Source organism: Musa acuminata, chromosome BXJ2-7, assembly GCF_036884655.1.
Source record: "Musa acuminata AAA Group cultivar baxijiao chromosome BXJ2-7, Cavendish_Baxijiao_AAA, whole genome shotgun sequence".
Taxonomy (NCBI): Eukaryota; Viridiplantae; Streptophyta; class Magnoliopsida; order Zingiberales; family Musaceae; genus Musa; species Musa acuminata.
In genome coordinates this window covers 12,703,401-12,717,156 of record NC_088344.1, presented here as the reverse complement: position 1 = coordinate 12,717,156, position 13,756 = coordinate 12,703,401, and the positions used below count along the sequence as shown (strand labels likewise).

The following is a 13,756-nucleotide window of genomic DNA, read 5'->3' as shown; positions in this document are numbered from 1 at the left end:
GCTCATCACTCATAACAACGAGCGCATCTGGTGTAGTGGTATCATAGTACCCTCCCACGGTACTGACCGGGGTTCGATTCCCCGGATGCGCATGTTTTTAAATAAAATTTAAATTAATATTTGTTTTGTTACGATCATTCCACGGTTTCGATCTTAAATCGATTAAATATTGTAAAAAATAAAAAAAAAAATGCTACGGTGATTAAATTTTTAATATATAATATTAAGTTATCTAAGTTCAAATTTTTATAAAGATAATTTTAGTTTGATTATAAATTTTATATCAATTTTTTTAATATCATTGTTCTCATTATAATTATACATTTATTTTTCAATTTTTAAAAATAAAATAATATATATATATATATTTTTTAAATTTTAAAATAAAAAAATTGTTCGTATCGGTGCGGACAATTAATAGGTTTTGGTTTCTGATTTTGGAAACCGGAACGGACGGTTTCGAAATCGAAACCGATAGTTCCGGAATCAGTGGTAGACCACAATGATGACTCCAAAACTCTGTTCCAGAAACATCACGCAGTCTTCAGTGCTGCAGCTTTGATCTCATTCATCGGTGCGGATATGGAGGTAAGGTAATTGAGCTATAAATGAAGCTGAACATATCAGTGAGTTTACGTGGATCAAATGCCGAGACTTGAATGCGGCGACCCTCTTTGAACTTGGACGAACGTCCAGAAGCGAAAGGCTTCCATCACAACCCGTCCTCTACTTGAAGCAGACGACCTCCACTACACCTTCCACGTCCACAAGTGGGTGAGACAAGCACCTACTCGCTTGCATTCCGTGACTTGGATCCACAACGAAGGCCACATTAAAATCCTTCACAACATGCATTCAGTCGCACCGCCATCTGAAGCCACCGGCCACATTGACTATAAGAGCGGGACGGTGCCAGTAGTTTCCACATTGACTGGTTCGCCATGGCCGAAGGTGACCAGCTCAAGAGAAAGTTAAAGACGGTTTGGGAGGAGAGCGTAGCTGAAGAAGATGGATTGGAGTTGCAGCACCAGCAGAAGAGGAGAGGAAGACCCAAGAAGATGGCCAAGGAGGACGCGAGCATGGAGAAGGGCGAGGTGACGGACAAGGAAGAGGAGTCTGATACCGATGGATCTCCTTCACGCGAAAGAGCAGCAGCGCAGGAGCACGCCAAGATGAGGCGGCACCGGCGCAAGAGCTTTCCACGGAGGGCAGCTGTTTAGCTTCACTACAGTTCGAGTTAATTACCAGAGGTTACGGTATTATGCATGCAATAATTAGGATCGAAAAAGATATAACATTAAGATAATCCTGTGTTTTCATGACTGTTAAGTACACCATATGAATCAAGACTAGTAATTAGAACTTAATTTTCTGTAAATTTATTGCCATGCTCTAAGAGGTGTAGATTTCTGCTACGATCACATATTCCCCTTGTCGGAAAAACTCGGAAAAGTCATCTCCAACTTCAAATTCTAAATCAAATCTTCAATTATCTTGATAATTGTTATCTGCAAATATTTTTCTATTTTGTTGATTAATATGAATGGAGAATATGGAATTTACTTTTTCTTTTAAAGATTACCCATATAATTTATTGGTGTCCTCATTTTCAAAACAGTGCAATTAGTATTATATAGTATACGCATAAACATATTTCCATTGCATAATTCTGAACCTTATATCGACACACATATAAAAGAAAAAGTCTTTATACCACAAGATCACCATGATAAGTTTAGGGTGATAATAACACCAAAGTATACACTATAGGCGGTCAATCATTCATATCATTATTTTGTTCCACGAAGATTAAGCTTTGAATATTTACTTTGGCCAACACCCCAGTGATTCCCTGTTGTTTTACAGTATCCACGAAGATTAAGATTATTTTGTCAATGAATCTTTCTTGGTATTATTTCTGTTCTAGCTTTCAATTGGACTTGACTACATCAGTTTATTACTGGTTGTCATCAAGAAAGAAAAAGAAGAGAAAATGTTCTCTACCATGTAAATTGAGAGTAACAAAGAGTTTAGTATGTAGATCATCCGGACGAACCCCTTGCGGACCATGTTACAACAACTTATCTTCTGATAACCATCCGACTGACAGCAGAAGATCAAAAAGAGACTGCATGTTAATGCAAGAAAGCAAAACAAAAAGAGAGTTCATGATACTGATAGTTCAGTACGTGAAGAAATGAGTCTGGTTGCCCCCCTCCCGTTGATAATTCACGTGGAGATCCAGAATATATATGTAGAGGTGGGTGATATATATGTACCGGTGAAGAACAAGCATAGACCAGTAATTACATACCATCCTGCTAGAACGGCGTGAATGAAATTTTTGGGCCCTATTTTCCATTTCCTAAGGATGATGTGGATTGTGCCTACTTGGTTCTTTGAAAGTTCATATATGATTGCTCACGATGTAAATCGATTAACGCTTGATACTACTCTAAAGCCTCACCACCCCTGTGCCATCCAAGGGGTTTTAGGAGTCTAAGATGACTGACGTCTCATGCGTGATTGTAGTCTATAGAAAACAGGCCGGAGCACGTGAAAATAGAGTCATTTTAGGATAGTTTTATCTAACGTAGTGAGCGGTTGTATTGTAGTACTACAAACTATTCTTGCTTATATTTTTCAAACAAAAACACACAAAATCAAGGTAAAACATACTGTCAAGCATTTGTATAAGCATACAAAAGTGACAAACAGTTCGTTGAGCGAAAATATTACGGGTGCACGATGACTATTCATGACAGAAAGCTCCATAATAAGCCATAGACTAAAGCCTGATATCTCATAGAGTAGTCTAGGATAGTGCACCCCACCTCAAAGGTGGAACGGTCTCCACAAACTTATCTCCAAGAGTAGTCAAACAAAGAGGTAGTCATGACTACACATGTTGTAGACTATGACTGCTAATTGTAGCCAACAAATAAAGTGTAGTCATGACTTCAAAGTAGACTATGATTCCTAACTATAGCCAACAAATAAAATGTAATATCCCAAGATTACGTATGGGTACAACACATTATTAAAGAAGATAATTACGAGATACATATAATTCTTTAATATCATTCCTAAAATATTTAACTAATAACAAATTTGAATTTGATAAAAATATCTCTCTCTTCGTGTAAATTGCTTACATGATCTTGAGTATCTAATAATCTCTGTCAAAAGCTGAGCATTATTTGTATATCGACACTCAAAGATTCTACTACATCTCTCCTTCTACATCCACCAAATAGCGCATCTGAAAGTAATCTTTGCCAATTATGTAAGAGGTCCTTTTCTCGATAAACATTACATGAGTTTACCTAATTTTTGATACAAGTTTGGCTGCGGTAGCCTATTGAGTTTAAATTGCCAAAGAATCTCTTTTTATATCCATTTAGTATAGTCACGAGCAAAATAGATGTGGTCAGCAGTTTCTTCCTGTTGCATACAAAGGGAGCATCGGTTAACAAGATAAATACCTCTTCTCTTCGTATTGTCTATTATAAGTAGTTTGTTAAGAAGGGACTGCAATGTGCATAAAGAATGTCTCTGTGATCCCGGTCGATCCCATGTCTAATTGCTTGAGATCCATTTATTATTCCTTTGCCTGATCTGATTTCATGCTGATGTAGCACTAAATTTGTCATTGTCATGAGGCCAAATAAGCATATATAAAGAGTTGTTCTTGATTTGAATAACTGTTGGCCAAAGTGATAACATTTCAAGAGAAATAGGATTAGAGAGATACTAGGTACCGTTAACAATGAACTCGGAAACCTTTCAATCTTTGGGAGCCCCAAGATCTTTTCATATTCTATTACCATATAATTGAAATATACTCTTCCCATTCACCCAAAGATCGTACCACATATTAGTACTAGTTTTAGAAGAAATCGCATAGGAAATGTATTTGATTAGCCAATTCCTTGCCTTCAAATTTTCTTTCCAAGTTGCAGAGTGATATGCTTTTGCTGAAACTTCCCAAATTGATTCCGGGGAAAGATACCTAGCAGAAATCCATTGTGACCGTAAGGAACAATTGTTTTGACAGATACATTATAAGATCAAGTGGGAGAGTGATTAAAGATAAACTTAAAGCCGATGAGGAGATTAGACACAATGGAGAGCTTACTCACGGAGTACTAGACATGAGGATTATCATCATCTTAATATAAACCAAAAAGTAAATTAACTTAAATAAAACTCTATGAAGTACCCAAGTCGTTCGAAGAGAGCTAACATTGAAGATGAAACAAGGAGTCAAAGTATCAACCTCGTGGGCTTTTCTTGAATAAAGATCGAGGATATGAACTCTTGAATAATTCTTAGATTTCTTATTATGATGAAGCATACTCTTATTATATAATACCAAAGTTAAAGGGAGCTTTGAGATACATACATTTTATCTTAATAGGAAAATTGAGAGAGAGACTAAAATAGAAAGTCAACTTAATTTGTAGAGACAAAGTTGGAGTCACAAAGTATTCTCATGGGGCATCTAATCCCCTAAATATCCTAAATTGAAAATAATCATAAAAATAAATAATAAATTAGGAATATTCAATCTTTAGTGGAATATTTTATCCTTTTTAAATTTGATTTGATGATGAGAGAAGTTTGAAACCTAAATAAACATGTTTAATTCAAAAATTAAATAAAACTATATTAATTAAATATTAATCTCGAAATAATTAGAGCACTCTCTATTCTTGTGAGAGATCTCGATCGATCCCAACGAAAAAGAACAAGACGTTACCGGAGAAGTAGTGCTCTAACTCTCCTAGTTTAATAATTTCATAATTTTTTATTTAATTATTAAAAATGAATAATCTGTTTTTGGGATTAGTGTAAATTTTTGAAAATTTTTATTAATTGTGTCAATTTTTAGAATGTAATACATAAAATTTAAGGTTAAAAATTATTCAAGAAAACCCTACTATAGATTATACATCTGATTATATTATTCGATATGACTTACTGGTAATTGTGTAAGGTTGTATCACTATTTTTCATGATTTACTGAATTTTTTAACTCAAATTTATTAGTTCTTTATGATTTAAATCATGAAAAATAATTTTAGGATTTTATGAATCATGTTTAAATTTTATTTAAATGATTCTGCACGTATGAAACTTGGATTTTATTTCTTTAATTTTTTTAATCAATTACTAGATTTATTATAAAATTTTAGATCTTTGTTAAACTGAAAAAAAAAAAGAGAAAAGCAGAATTAAAATTGATCTGACTCAGGTCTTATTTGAGTCAGACCAGAGATTGGGCTCGATTAGGCCCAACCAGCACAGCCTCCCCGTCTTGACCGAGTTGTAGACCGGAATCGACCCGTGGCTCGGTCCGGCGCGACTTCGTGCTTGGGTTACGGGTTCGACTCGAGTCCAATGGTTTGACTGGACCAGGCCGGTGGCTTGGCAGGCTCGGCTCGGTCAGGTGACGGGTTGGTGCTGCCCGCTGCTGGCGGCCAACTGCTGTGCGGCCCACTGGCTGCAACGCAGGCACGGCCCAGCCTGTAGCATAGACGCGGCTTATAGTCTGCAGCCCAATCGCGGCCCACTAGCTACAACTCAATCGCGTAATTCTTTGCAGACCAGGAGAGGCCCAATTATGCAGCCTAGCCCATACTTCATTTTTCCTCTTTGATGCACGTGAGTGCATTGTGAGCAAGTCTACGGTTCGGCCCAGCACTGCACTGAACGGGTCCAACCCTATTTCAGCCTAATTGACCCAAGATTGAACCTGAATCAAATCGGTTTGACCGATTCTGACCAATTTCAGAATGATTCCGATCTAAATTGGACTTAACCAAGTATAAGTTAGACTAGTTTAGTATGATTCCCGATTAGTCTTTTGAGGATTACGAGTCAGTACAGTTAGATTCTGGTTGAATTGAATCCGATTCAAGTCAATTAGATGGATCAATTAGGGTTCAGATTCATTAGGGTATGATCTATGATATTAATATTGTTTGATGACTTACACGAGGACCAGGATGTTGTTGAAGATTTCCTTTGCCATACCCTATTGGTTCGTTCATGGTTATCGTACAACATCCAGTTCAAACTGAACCGTGTTCTAAAAGAGAAATGAAAGAGTGTAAATGAATCTTTATTGGTGTTATTTCCGTTGTAGCTATCGATTGGACTTGACTACATGAGTTTATTACTAGTAAATGAAAGAAAAAGAAGAGTAAACGTTCTCTTCCCTGTAAATTGAGAGTGACAAAGAGTTCAGTGTGTGCAGGGAGTAAGCTAGTACCCATCTGGACGAACCTCTTGCGGACCATGTTACAACGACTAGTCTTCTGATAACCATCCGACTGACAGCAGAAGATCCAGAATATATATATATATATATATATATATATATATATATATATATAGAGAGAGAGAGAGAGAGAGGTGGGTGATATATATATATATGTATCGGTGAAGAACAAACATTACACACCATCTGCCAGTACTTGATGCCATCCAGCTTGAACGGTGTTAATGTAATTTTTGGGCACTCTTTGGCCTTTCCTAAGGATGATGTGGGTTGTGCTTGCTTGGTTCTCTGAAACACCTGAAAGCTGCACTTGCACCATAATTCTTTGGTCCCTTACCAGCTTCGATTGACACTCGAGCATACTGCACTTGGAGTTCAAGTATAATACTTTGGTCAGTCACGCATGCCTCAATGCAGTGGTGCCCCCTTGACCATCAGAAGAATGTGTTTGACTGAGTTCCAAGTCGGATCAGTGAGTGGTACGTCAAGATATGTTAATCGAAGGAATGCATGCATGCCCAATATTATTGTGTATAGGAAGGTCAATATACTAGTAGAGCGGTTTTCTTTGAAGCTTTAGTAAACTGTCATAGTAACCGTTCTGGTTTATGAATTTACCATACAAACAAACACACATCAAATGCCAATATAACTGATTATGAACTTAATATGGAAGACTAACTTTTTAAGAAAATAAAAATAATAACCTCTACGGTTCTAAGAAACCTATTATCCTTTTACCATAAATCTTTTGCATAGATGTGGGGAACTTACTTACAAGAAGATAAAACACCAAAGGATGGTATTTATGGTTATATCTTTTGCTTATCTTCTATAACCAACGTGTCTCCCGTACGAAAGTATGTAACGCATACGATGCAACCAATGCATCTTCCTACACTTTCCATATTCTAATTTGCGAAATGACTGATGCAACCTTCACTGCTAATATATCCACTTTATCTCAATGCACACTAAATGGGCAAAGCATTTGATGGTCTGATGTGCCCAATGCATTTCCTCATGCTTGTTGATACAACTTAACTTAGAAAAGTGTGCAACATGCTATTCGTGGCCAACTCGTCTCCTTGTGCTTGACGAACACTAATCGGGCAAAGCATCTACTGCACCTAACACAACCTTTGTTGTTAATGCATCACACCATCTTCGATGTATCCTAACATAGCGATGCTGGATGGAATCTTGGTGGCCAATGTATTTATCCGCAATCGATGCATCCTAATCTAAAAAAACATGCGACGTGCTTGATATATATGACCTTCATATCCAACACATCTCACACTCAATGCATCTTATCGAAGAACAAAGCTTGTGACATACTTGACGTAAAGACTTTGGAGCCAGTATGTCCCTTGCATTTGATATGGCCTAACCGAGAAACATGTGGGATGCATCCAATGCGATCAGTGCGTCTCCATATGCTTGATGCGCTATATAACACCAACCAAAGCATGAGACATGTCCAGTACGACCTTTGTCGCCAACACATCTAAACTCATTCGTTATTCTAATCTCTTATGTTATGCACAAGGGAACAGATTTTGACGAACTAAAAATTAAGCTAACGATCGATGCTTTATTAAGGAAAACTATCTTTGTCATTGCTAGACAAACATATTACCAATTCTACGAGGAGAGAGGAGTAGTGAATCGTTTATAAGGAAGGAGCTGGCCAAATCCCCAACAAATTGTTTTGCAGGAAGGCGGGGATACAGATACTTTACAGAAATGAATTTTTGGAGCTCGAGAAGAGTTTCTCTCTTCGTCCAAATTTTGAGTCACCAAAATCTTTTTGTGTAACATTACTAAAAGAAAAAAACAGATCAAATCGAATTAATTATACTAAGTCGAATGGAGATTATGAACTTTTTTGTTTTCAAGAGACCATGTAATTTATTAGTTTCCTCATATTAAACGAAAGTGCAATTAGTATTTATTATAAGCTGCTGCATATATCTAAACAATTTTCCATTGTAGGGCGCAGGGCACAAAATCCTTAACTAAATTAGACCACAAGATAATTTTAAAGAGTAAAATTCAACCAAGGCATGAGTGATCGATCAAATCATTCATATTATTATCAGATCAATCATTCATATTATTATCTTTCCAGTTGGTAGTTCTTGTGACTAAGTTATTTCTTCCAACCCCCGGGCCCACCGTAATACATCACGCCATTCTGAACGCGATAGTCAACGCCATAATAAGCCTCCCCGAGATCATTATATTTCCTAAAATTCACAGGCAATTTGCTATTGCTCTGTCCATCCGTCAATAATATATTCGTGAATTTTGCTCCATTGAGTACGCCACTTCCCATGGGCGGACTCGGTTCGTCAAAGGGCGAGTAAACATTTCCATGCATCTGCACCAGGGAACTATCTGCCATGTTATTGAAGATTTCTTTGGGCCAGTACCCAATGGGTTCCCTGTCGTTGTACAGCATCCAGTTGGAAGACAACCGATCCTAGGATGAAATGAAAGAAGAGAGAGCTAATGAGTTTTCCATTCTTAATAATGGACAGAGAGATACAGAAACAAGAAGAAGAAGAAGAAGAACAAGAAGAAGAAGAAGACTACCGATTCTCATCAAGAAGGAAACAAAACAAGAGCAAATAATTTTCCTACCTTGTAAATCTCGAGTGACAAAGTGCTTAGTGTGTAGATCTTGCCAGGCGTTAACCGAGTACTAGTTTGGACAAACCCCTGGCAAACCAGGTTATAACAACCAGTCTTCTGATAACCATCTGACTGACATCAGAATATTGATTTAAAAATCAAAACAGCAACAAAACAAAAAAACAAAGAAGAAACAATTCACGACGCCACTGCTTACAGTCCAATACGTGAAGAAATGAGCTCGGTTGTCCCCCTCCAGTTGAGGATTCACCTGGAGATCCATAATATGCATGCAAGTATCAGTGATGAAGAACATTCAAATTCCAAACTGACAAAAAAAAAAGCCACTGCTTACCAACCATCCGGCCTGCACGGTGTTAATGTAATTCTTGGGCCCTCCAGTCCCTTTGCTAATGACGATCTGGCTTTCGCTTTGTTGGTTGTTTGAAACCCCGGAGAGCTGGAAAACGTCCAGCTTTGCGCTTGCGCCATAAAACTTTGGTCCCTTACCAGCTGCAAATTCCACTCCGGCATACTACACATGGAGTTATTCCAACGTAGGAGGTCAGTAACGCATGCATCAAACCAGTGGTGCTTCGTTGACTACCCCAGATTGGAATGTTTCCAAAAATCTATAAATAATCTATAATATATATATATATATATATGTATATATATATATATATATATATATATATATATATATATATTATACATACATACATACATATACATAAATAAATAAATAAATAAATAAATAAATAAATAAATAAATAAATATATATATATATATATACATATATATATATATATGTTTTCTAAAAAACTATTTTGAATTTAAGATCGATTTTTTAAGAATCACGTTTATGGTCTCTCTTATTTTCCATCTTTCTATCTAATCTCTCCTCTCTATTTCTCTTCTTGTCTCATGTTCTTTTCCTTTTCAGACAACGGTTCAAACAAGTTAGTCTATGAGAAACATTAACGCAAGGTGCAAGAGGTTCACAAAGTGTGAGAGAATAAATTAAAATTACAAGTTCAACTATAATCAAAAGCAATCGATCATGTTAAAATAAATCTTACATGATTGTCTCCACCACTGGTATCCGTTATCTGTGCTTGCTGTAGTTGCATGCGTGCGTACTTTCTTGCTCTTATTAGATCCTCTTTCGTTATCCGTCTGATAAGAACAGTTCCCCTAGGACATAGCCTTGGAAGCGTTTTCTTTGTTGTAGCTACCTTGTTTGTGTTATCACTGCGTTTTGGAAACTGTCGAACACAACATTAGTATGCTATATTATTCCTAAATAAAGATGGTAGGAAAGAAAACAAAGGAAACATGATAATGAACATGCAGTTTGTTTCTTTTTGCGTTAACCATTGCAACAAGAAAGTTCAAGTAATGCAAGTAGAACAAAAGGAAATTAAAATTGATGGCTTTGGTAGGATATATGCCTTACCATACAAACAGATACCAACTGCTGATGCAACTACTTACAAAAGTTAATACATGAAACTAAATTTTGACAAAATAGAAAAAGAATTCTCTATGGTTCTAAGAAGGCTACTGTATTTCTTAAAGAAACACAAATCTTCCACTGACCTTAGTTAAAAATCATAAATGAAAGATGGTGTTTGTGCTAATTTACACCCCAATATTATATATACATCAAATTTCAGAAAACCTTAAGAAGCAAGAATAATGAATTCATGAGGCATTTTCATACAATAAAATTAGTAAATGTGTTTGATGCAAAAAAAAAGAAAAGAAAGAAAAAGATATTCATGCCAAGGATGATAGGTTACCTGAAGTGTGTGATTTTTAAGCAAAGGATGATCGAAAGCCGGTTGCTTATAGATATCCACACAATCATAGGTAATCCCATACTCGTCCTGCGTACAAAAGAATAAAATTCCATTAGTTCCTATCTTTCTATCAAAAAATTAAATTAAAATCGAAAAGAGGATGCTTGCAATTGCCAAAAGGCACATTAATATGGTATCTGAAACCAAAACCTCATCATTTGCGTCGCTGCTAAACAGATTAAAAGCGGGGCATGATGAAGGTATACACAGGGCTAAGATGAGAACATGTCTCAGTTACCTCGAAAGATTTCACATAAGGCTTGTTGAGGGTTTTGAGTTCACTCTCTAACTCTCTGCCGTCTTCTTCAGAGAGATCCCAAGTATTATTTCCTGCTGCATGACTCCACCGAACGAAACACAGGGCCAAGAAAAGAAGAATAGCCGACTGTGCTCCCATCTTTGATTTTTGAATAGTATGCGACGGTTACTAACCCTATTTATACAAATTTTTCTATCAAGAAAATTAGTCATTATGGCATGGCAGTTATTGTAGAAAAAAGAATAAATATACAGTTATGGCATGGCAGGAATAAATAGCTTATCAGGCAACAATTGATGCACAAAGATGAACAATGAATTATTTATATTTGCATGAACGATATGGGAGGAAGAAATGGCTTATTAAGCAACAATTGATGAAGAAAAATGAGCAAGGATTTATTTATATTTACATGATCAATATGACAGGAAGAAAAAGGTTCTCAGGCAACAATTTATCACCCACAAAATGACACGTATATGAACTTACGAGCGTTTTTTTTTAGATGTTGTGAGTTGAATAAAGGCCTAAAGAAATTGCATTCTGTGGCCTTCCAAATCCTTTTCCAATGGAAATCAAATAAATAAATGAATCCATTTTGAGCCCCAATCAAATATTTCCTTCCGAATTTATCGACGGTTGACATGCAACCATCGAAATAACAAATAAACTTTCTTCTTGTTTATTATAGTCAAAAAAAAAAAAAATTACAAACTTTCTTCTCTCTCATGACTAAAGCAATCCTAAACTTTCTTCTCATCCTTTATGAGAAGGAAGACAATTCTAAACTCTATTATTTTCCTTTATGACAAGGAAAGATATTACAAACTTTCTTTCTCTCATTTAAGGTATAAAAATATATCCTAAACAGGAAAATGAGAGAGGATTCACTCCTTTAAACTACTTGAACCCATATTTGGGGACATTGGATTACTAATTTTAGTATTCGAAGTACTGAGTCAGGAAACTCTCTTGCCTCGATCTTAGTGCAAGTGATGCCTCGGGAGTTTTGACACCTTGAGTCCACCTTGGAGCCATCTTAGATCCATCTCGAAAGCATGATATTTCCACCTTGAAGACACCTCGAACATTCTTACGCACATGGGTTTGGACCACGTCGAGCAGACCAATACATTAATGATATTTTCTCATAATAATTTGACTCTAAAAAGAGGACCCAATGTCGTAGGAATATTCACCTACTAACCTTCTCAATCAACACTCCAATGAGAAGGCCCTGCCTACAACCCACAACACTTTTGCTCATGAGAGGCAATTGTTATCCTTCCTAAATGTAGATACGTCCACCTCGGCATAGACGCTAATGAGGCATTAGCGTCTGTTCAACAGCCCAAGCCCCTCATTCCCATGGATGAACTCGATCAACCTACTCGTTCCTGTCGAGGTGTTCCTAAACCTCGCCCATCAGATATAGATACTTACTAGCATATTATAAGTTTTTGCCCCACTCCTGTCTTAACTAGCCCAATAAACGACGCCACTATCTCAAGCACAAATAATACCTCAACTGGCACCCATCGTAATCCCCCCAATTGACATGATGCCAACATCTTAGGATTGCCCGAGGTCCACGGAACTGCCAGCTGAAGGAGCACCCTACTGCCTAATGATAGAGTTCAGTGCCCCATCGCATCACCACTCTGCTCTGCACCAATCCGAGACCCAATCGGTGGATTCAATGGATGATTCCCCGAAGGTCTAACTATGGCAAATGGGCCAATGCCTAGATGAGATGCAATAAGAATTCTATTAGTCTAAGGGGGACTCCAATCGATCCCACTTCGGGTCGATCCCGATTCACTCAGAACATCTAAGAGAAACCAATCCCCACCAACTTTCATCTCCCATTGCTAGAAGCCTTTGATGGCAATACCAACCTGGTTGAACACACTATCATTTTCGATGCCCAATTGTCTCTCTATGGTACCTCTGATGCTTTGATATGCTATGCATTCCTGACAACATTGAGAAGCTTAGTGTGAGAGTGGTACACTCATTTGAAGCCACACTCGATCGACTCCTTTGCTTAGCTCATAAAAGAGTTCAAATTTTACTTCCTCATGAATGTATGCTCAAAGGCCATCGGTGGCAATGTTGCTTGGACTCAAGTAAGGGGAGGAAGAGACACTCTCCGAATTTGTTGCTTGGTTCACCAATGAAATCTAAGGCATGTAAGAAGCTCATTCATCACTCATGATTCAAGCCTTCATGATGGAGCTCAAGGCTTCTCGCCTTTTCTGGTCATTGGTGAAAAGGTTGCCAACAACCGTATTCGAGGTCCTCTAGAGGGCCAACCAATACGTAACTACCGAAGTGATGATCTCGAGTAAGTACGAGAAGATGCGCAAAAGGTCGAGACAAGAGTGACTACTATCAGTCCTAACCTCGAGGTCACCAAGGTGAAGAGAAAATGATTGACCTGAGTTGCCTCATCCAAAGTCTGAGTCGACTCCCTTGTATATGACTAAAACAGAAGTTTTTTTTATATATAAAGCAAAAAAGATTCTTGAACAACCCTCAATGAAGATATCATTGGAGAGGCGAAACAAATCTGAGTATTGTCAAATCCACCACAATTATGGCCATGGTAGAGGGAGAATTTAAAGACCCATCACAACAAGAGGACTCAAAATCTGCCATGACAAAGGGATGTCCTAAAATCCACCATGATTGAGGGAAGATTT

The 13,756-nt window shown here is 37.2% G+C and overlaps 1 protein-coding gene and 1 non-coding gene across 2 annotated transcripts; one reads left to right on the top strand and one right to left on the bottom strand.

The window, feature by feature from the left end:
• The first annotated feature begins 21 nt into the window (after positions 1 to 21).
• Positions 22 to 92, top strand: TRNAG-CCC (transfer RNA glycine (anticodon CCC)). The gene has a single exon. It is a non-coding gene; the product is annotated as a tRNA-Gly (tRNA).
• Positions 93 to 8,441: 8,349 nt separating this feature from the next.
• On the bottom strand, positions 8,442 to 12,318 carry LOC135616348 (protein neprosin-like). Its single transcript, XM_065115536.1, has 7 exons — positions 12,259 to 12,318; positions 10,716 to 10,819; positions 10,166 to 10,181; positions 9,282 to 9,461; positions 9,144 to 9,197; positions 8,936 to 9,058; positions 8,442 to 8,774 (listed from the first exon to the last, which is right to left on the bottom strand). The coding sequence occupies exons 1-7, from the start codon at positions 12,316 to 12,318 to the stop codon at positions 8,442 to 8,444; spliced, it is 870 nt and encodes a 289-aa protein (XP_064971608.1).
• Between the last annotated feature and the right edge of the window lie 1,438 nt (positions 12,319 to 13,756).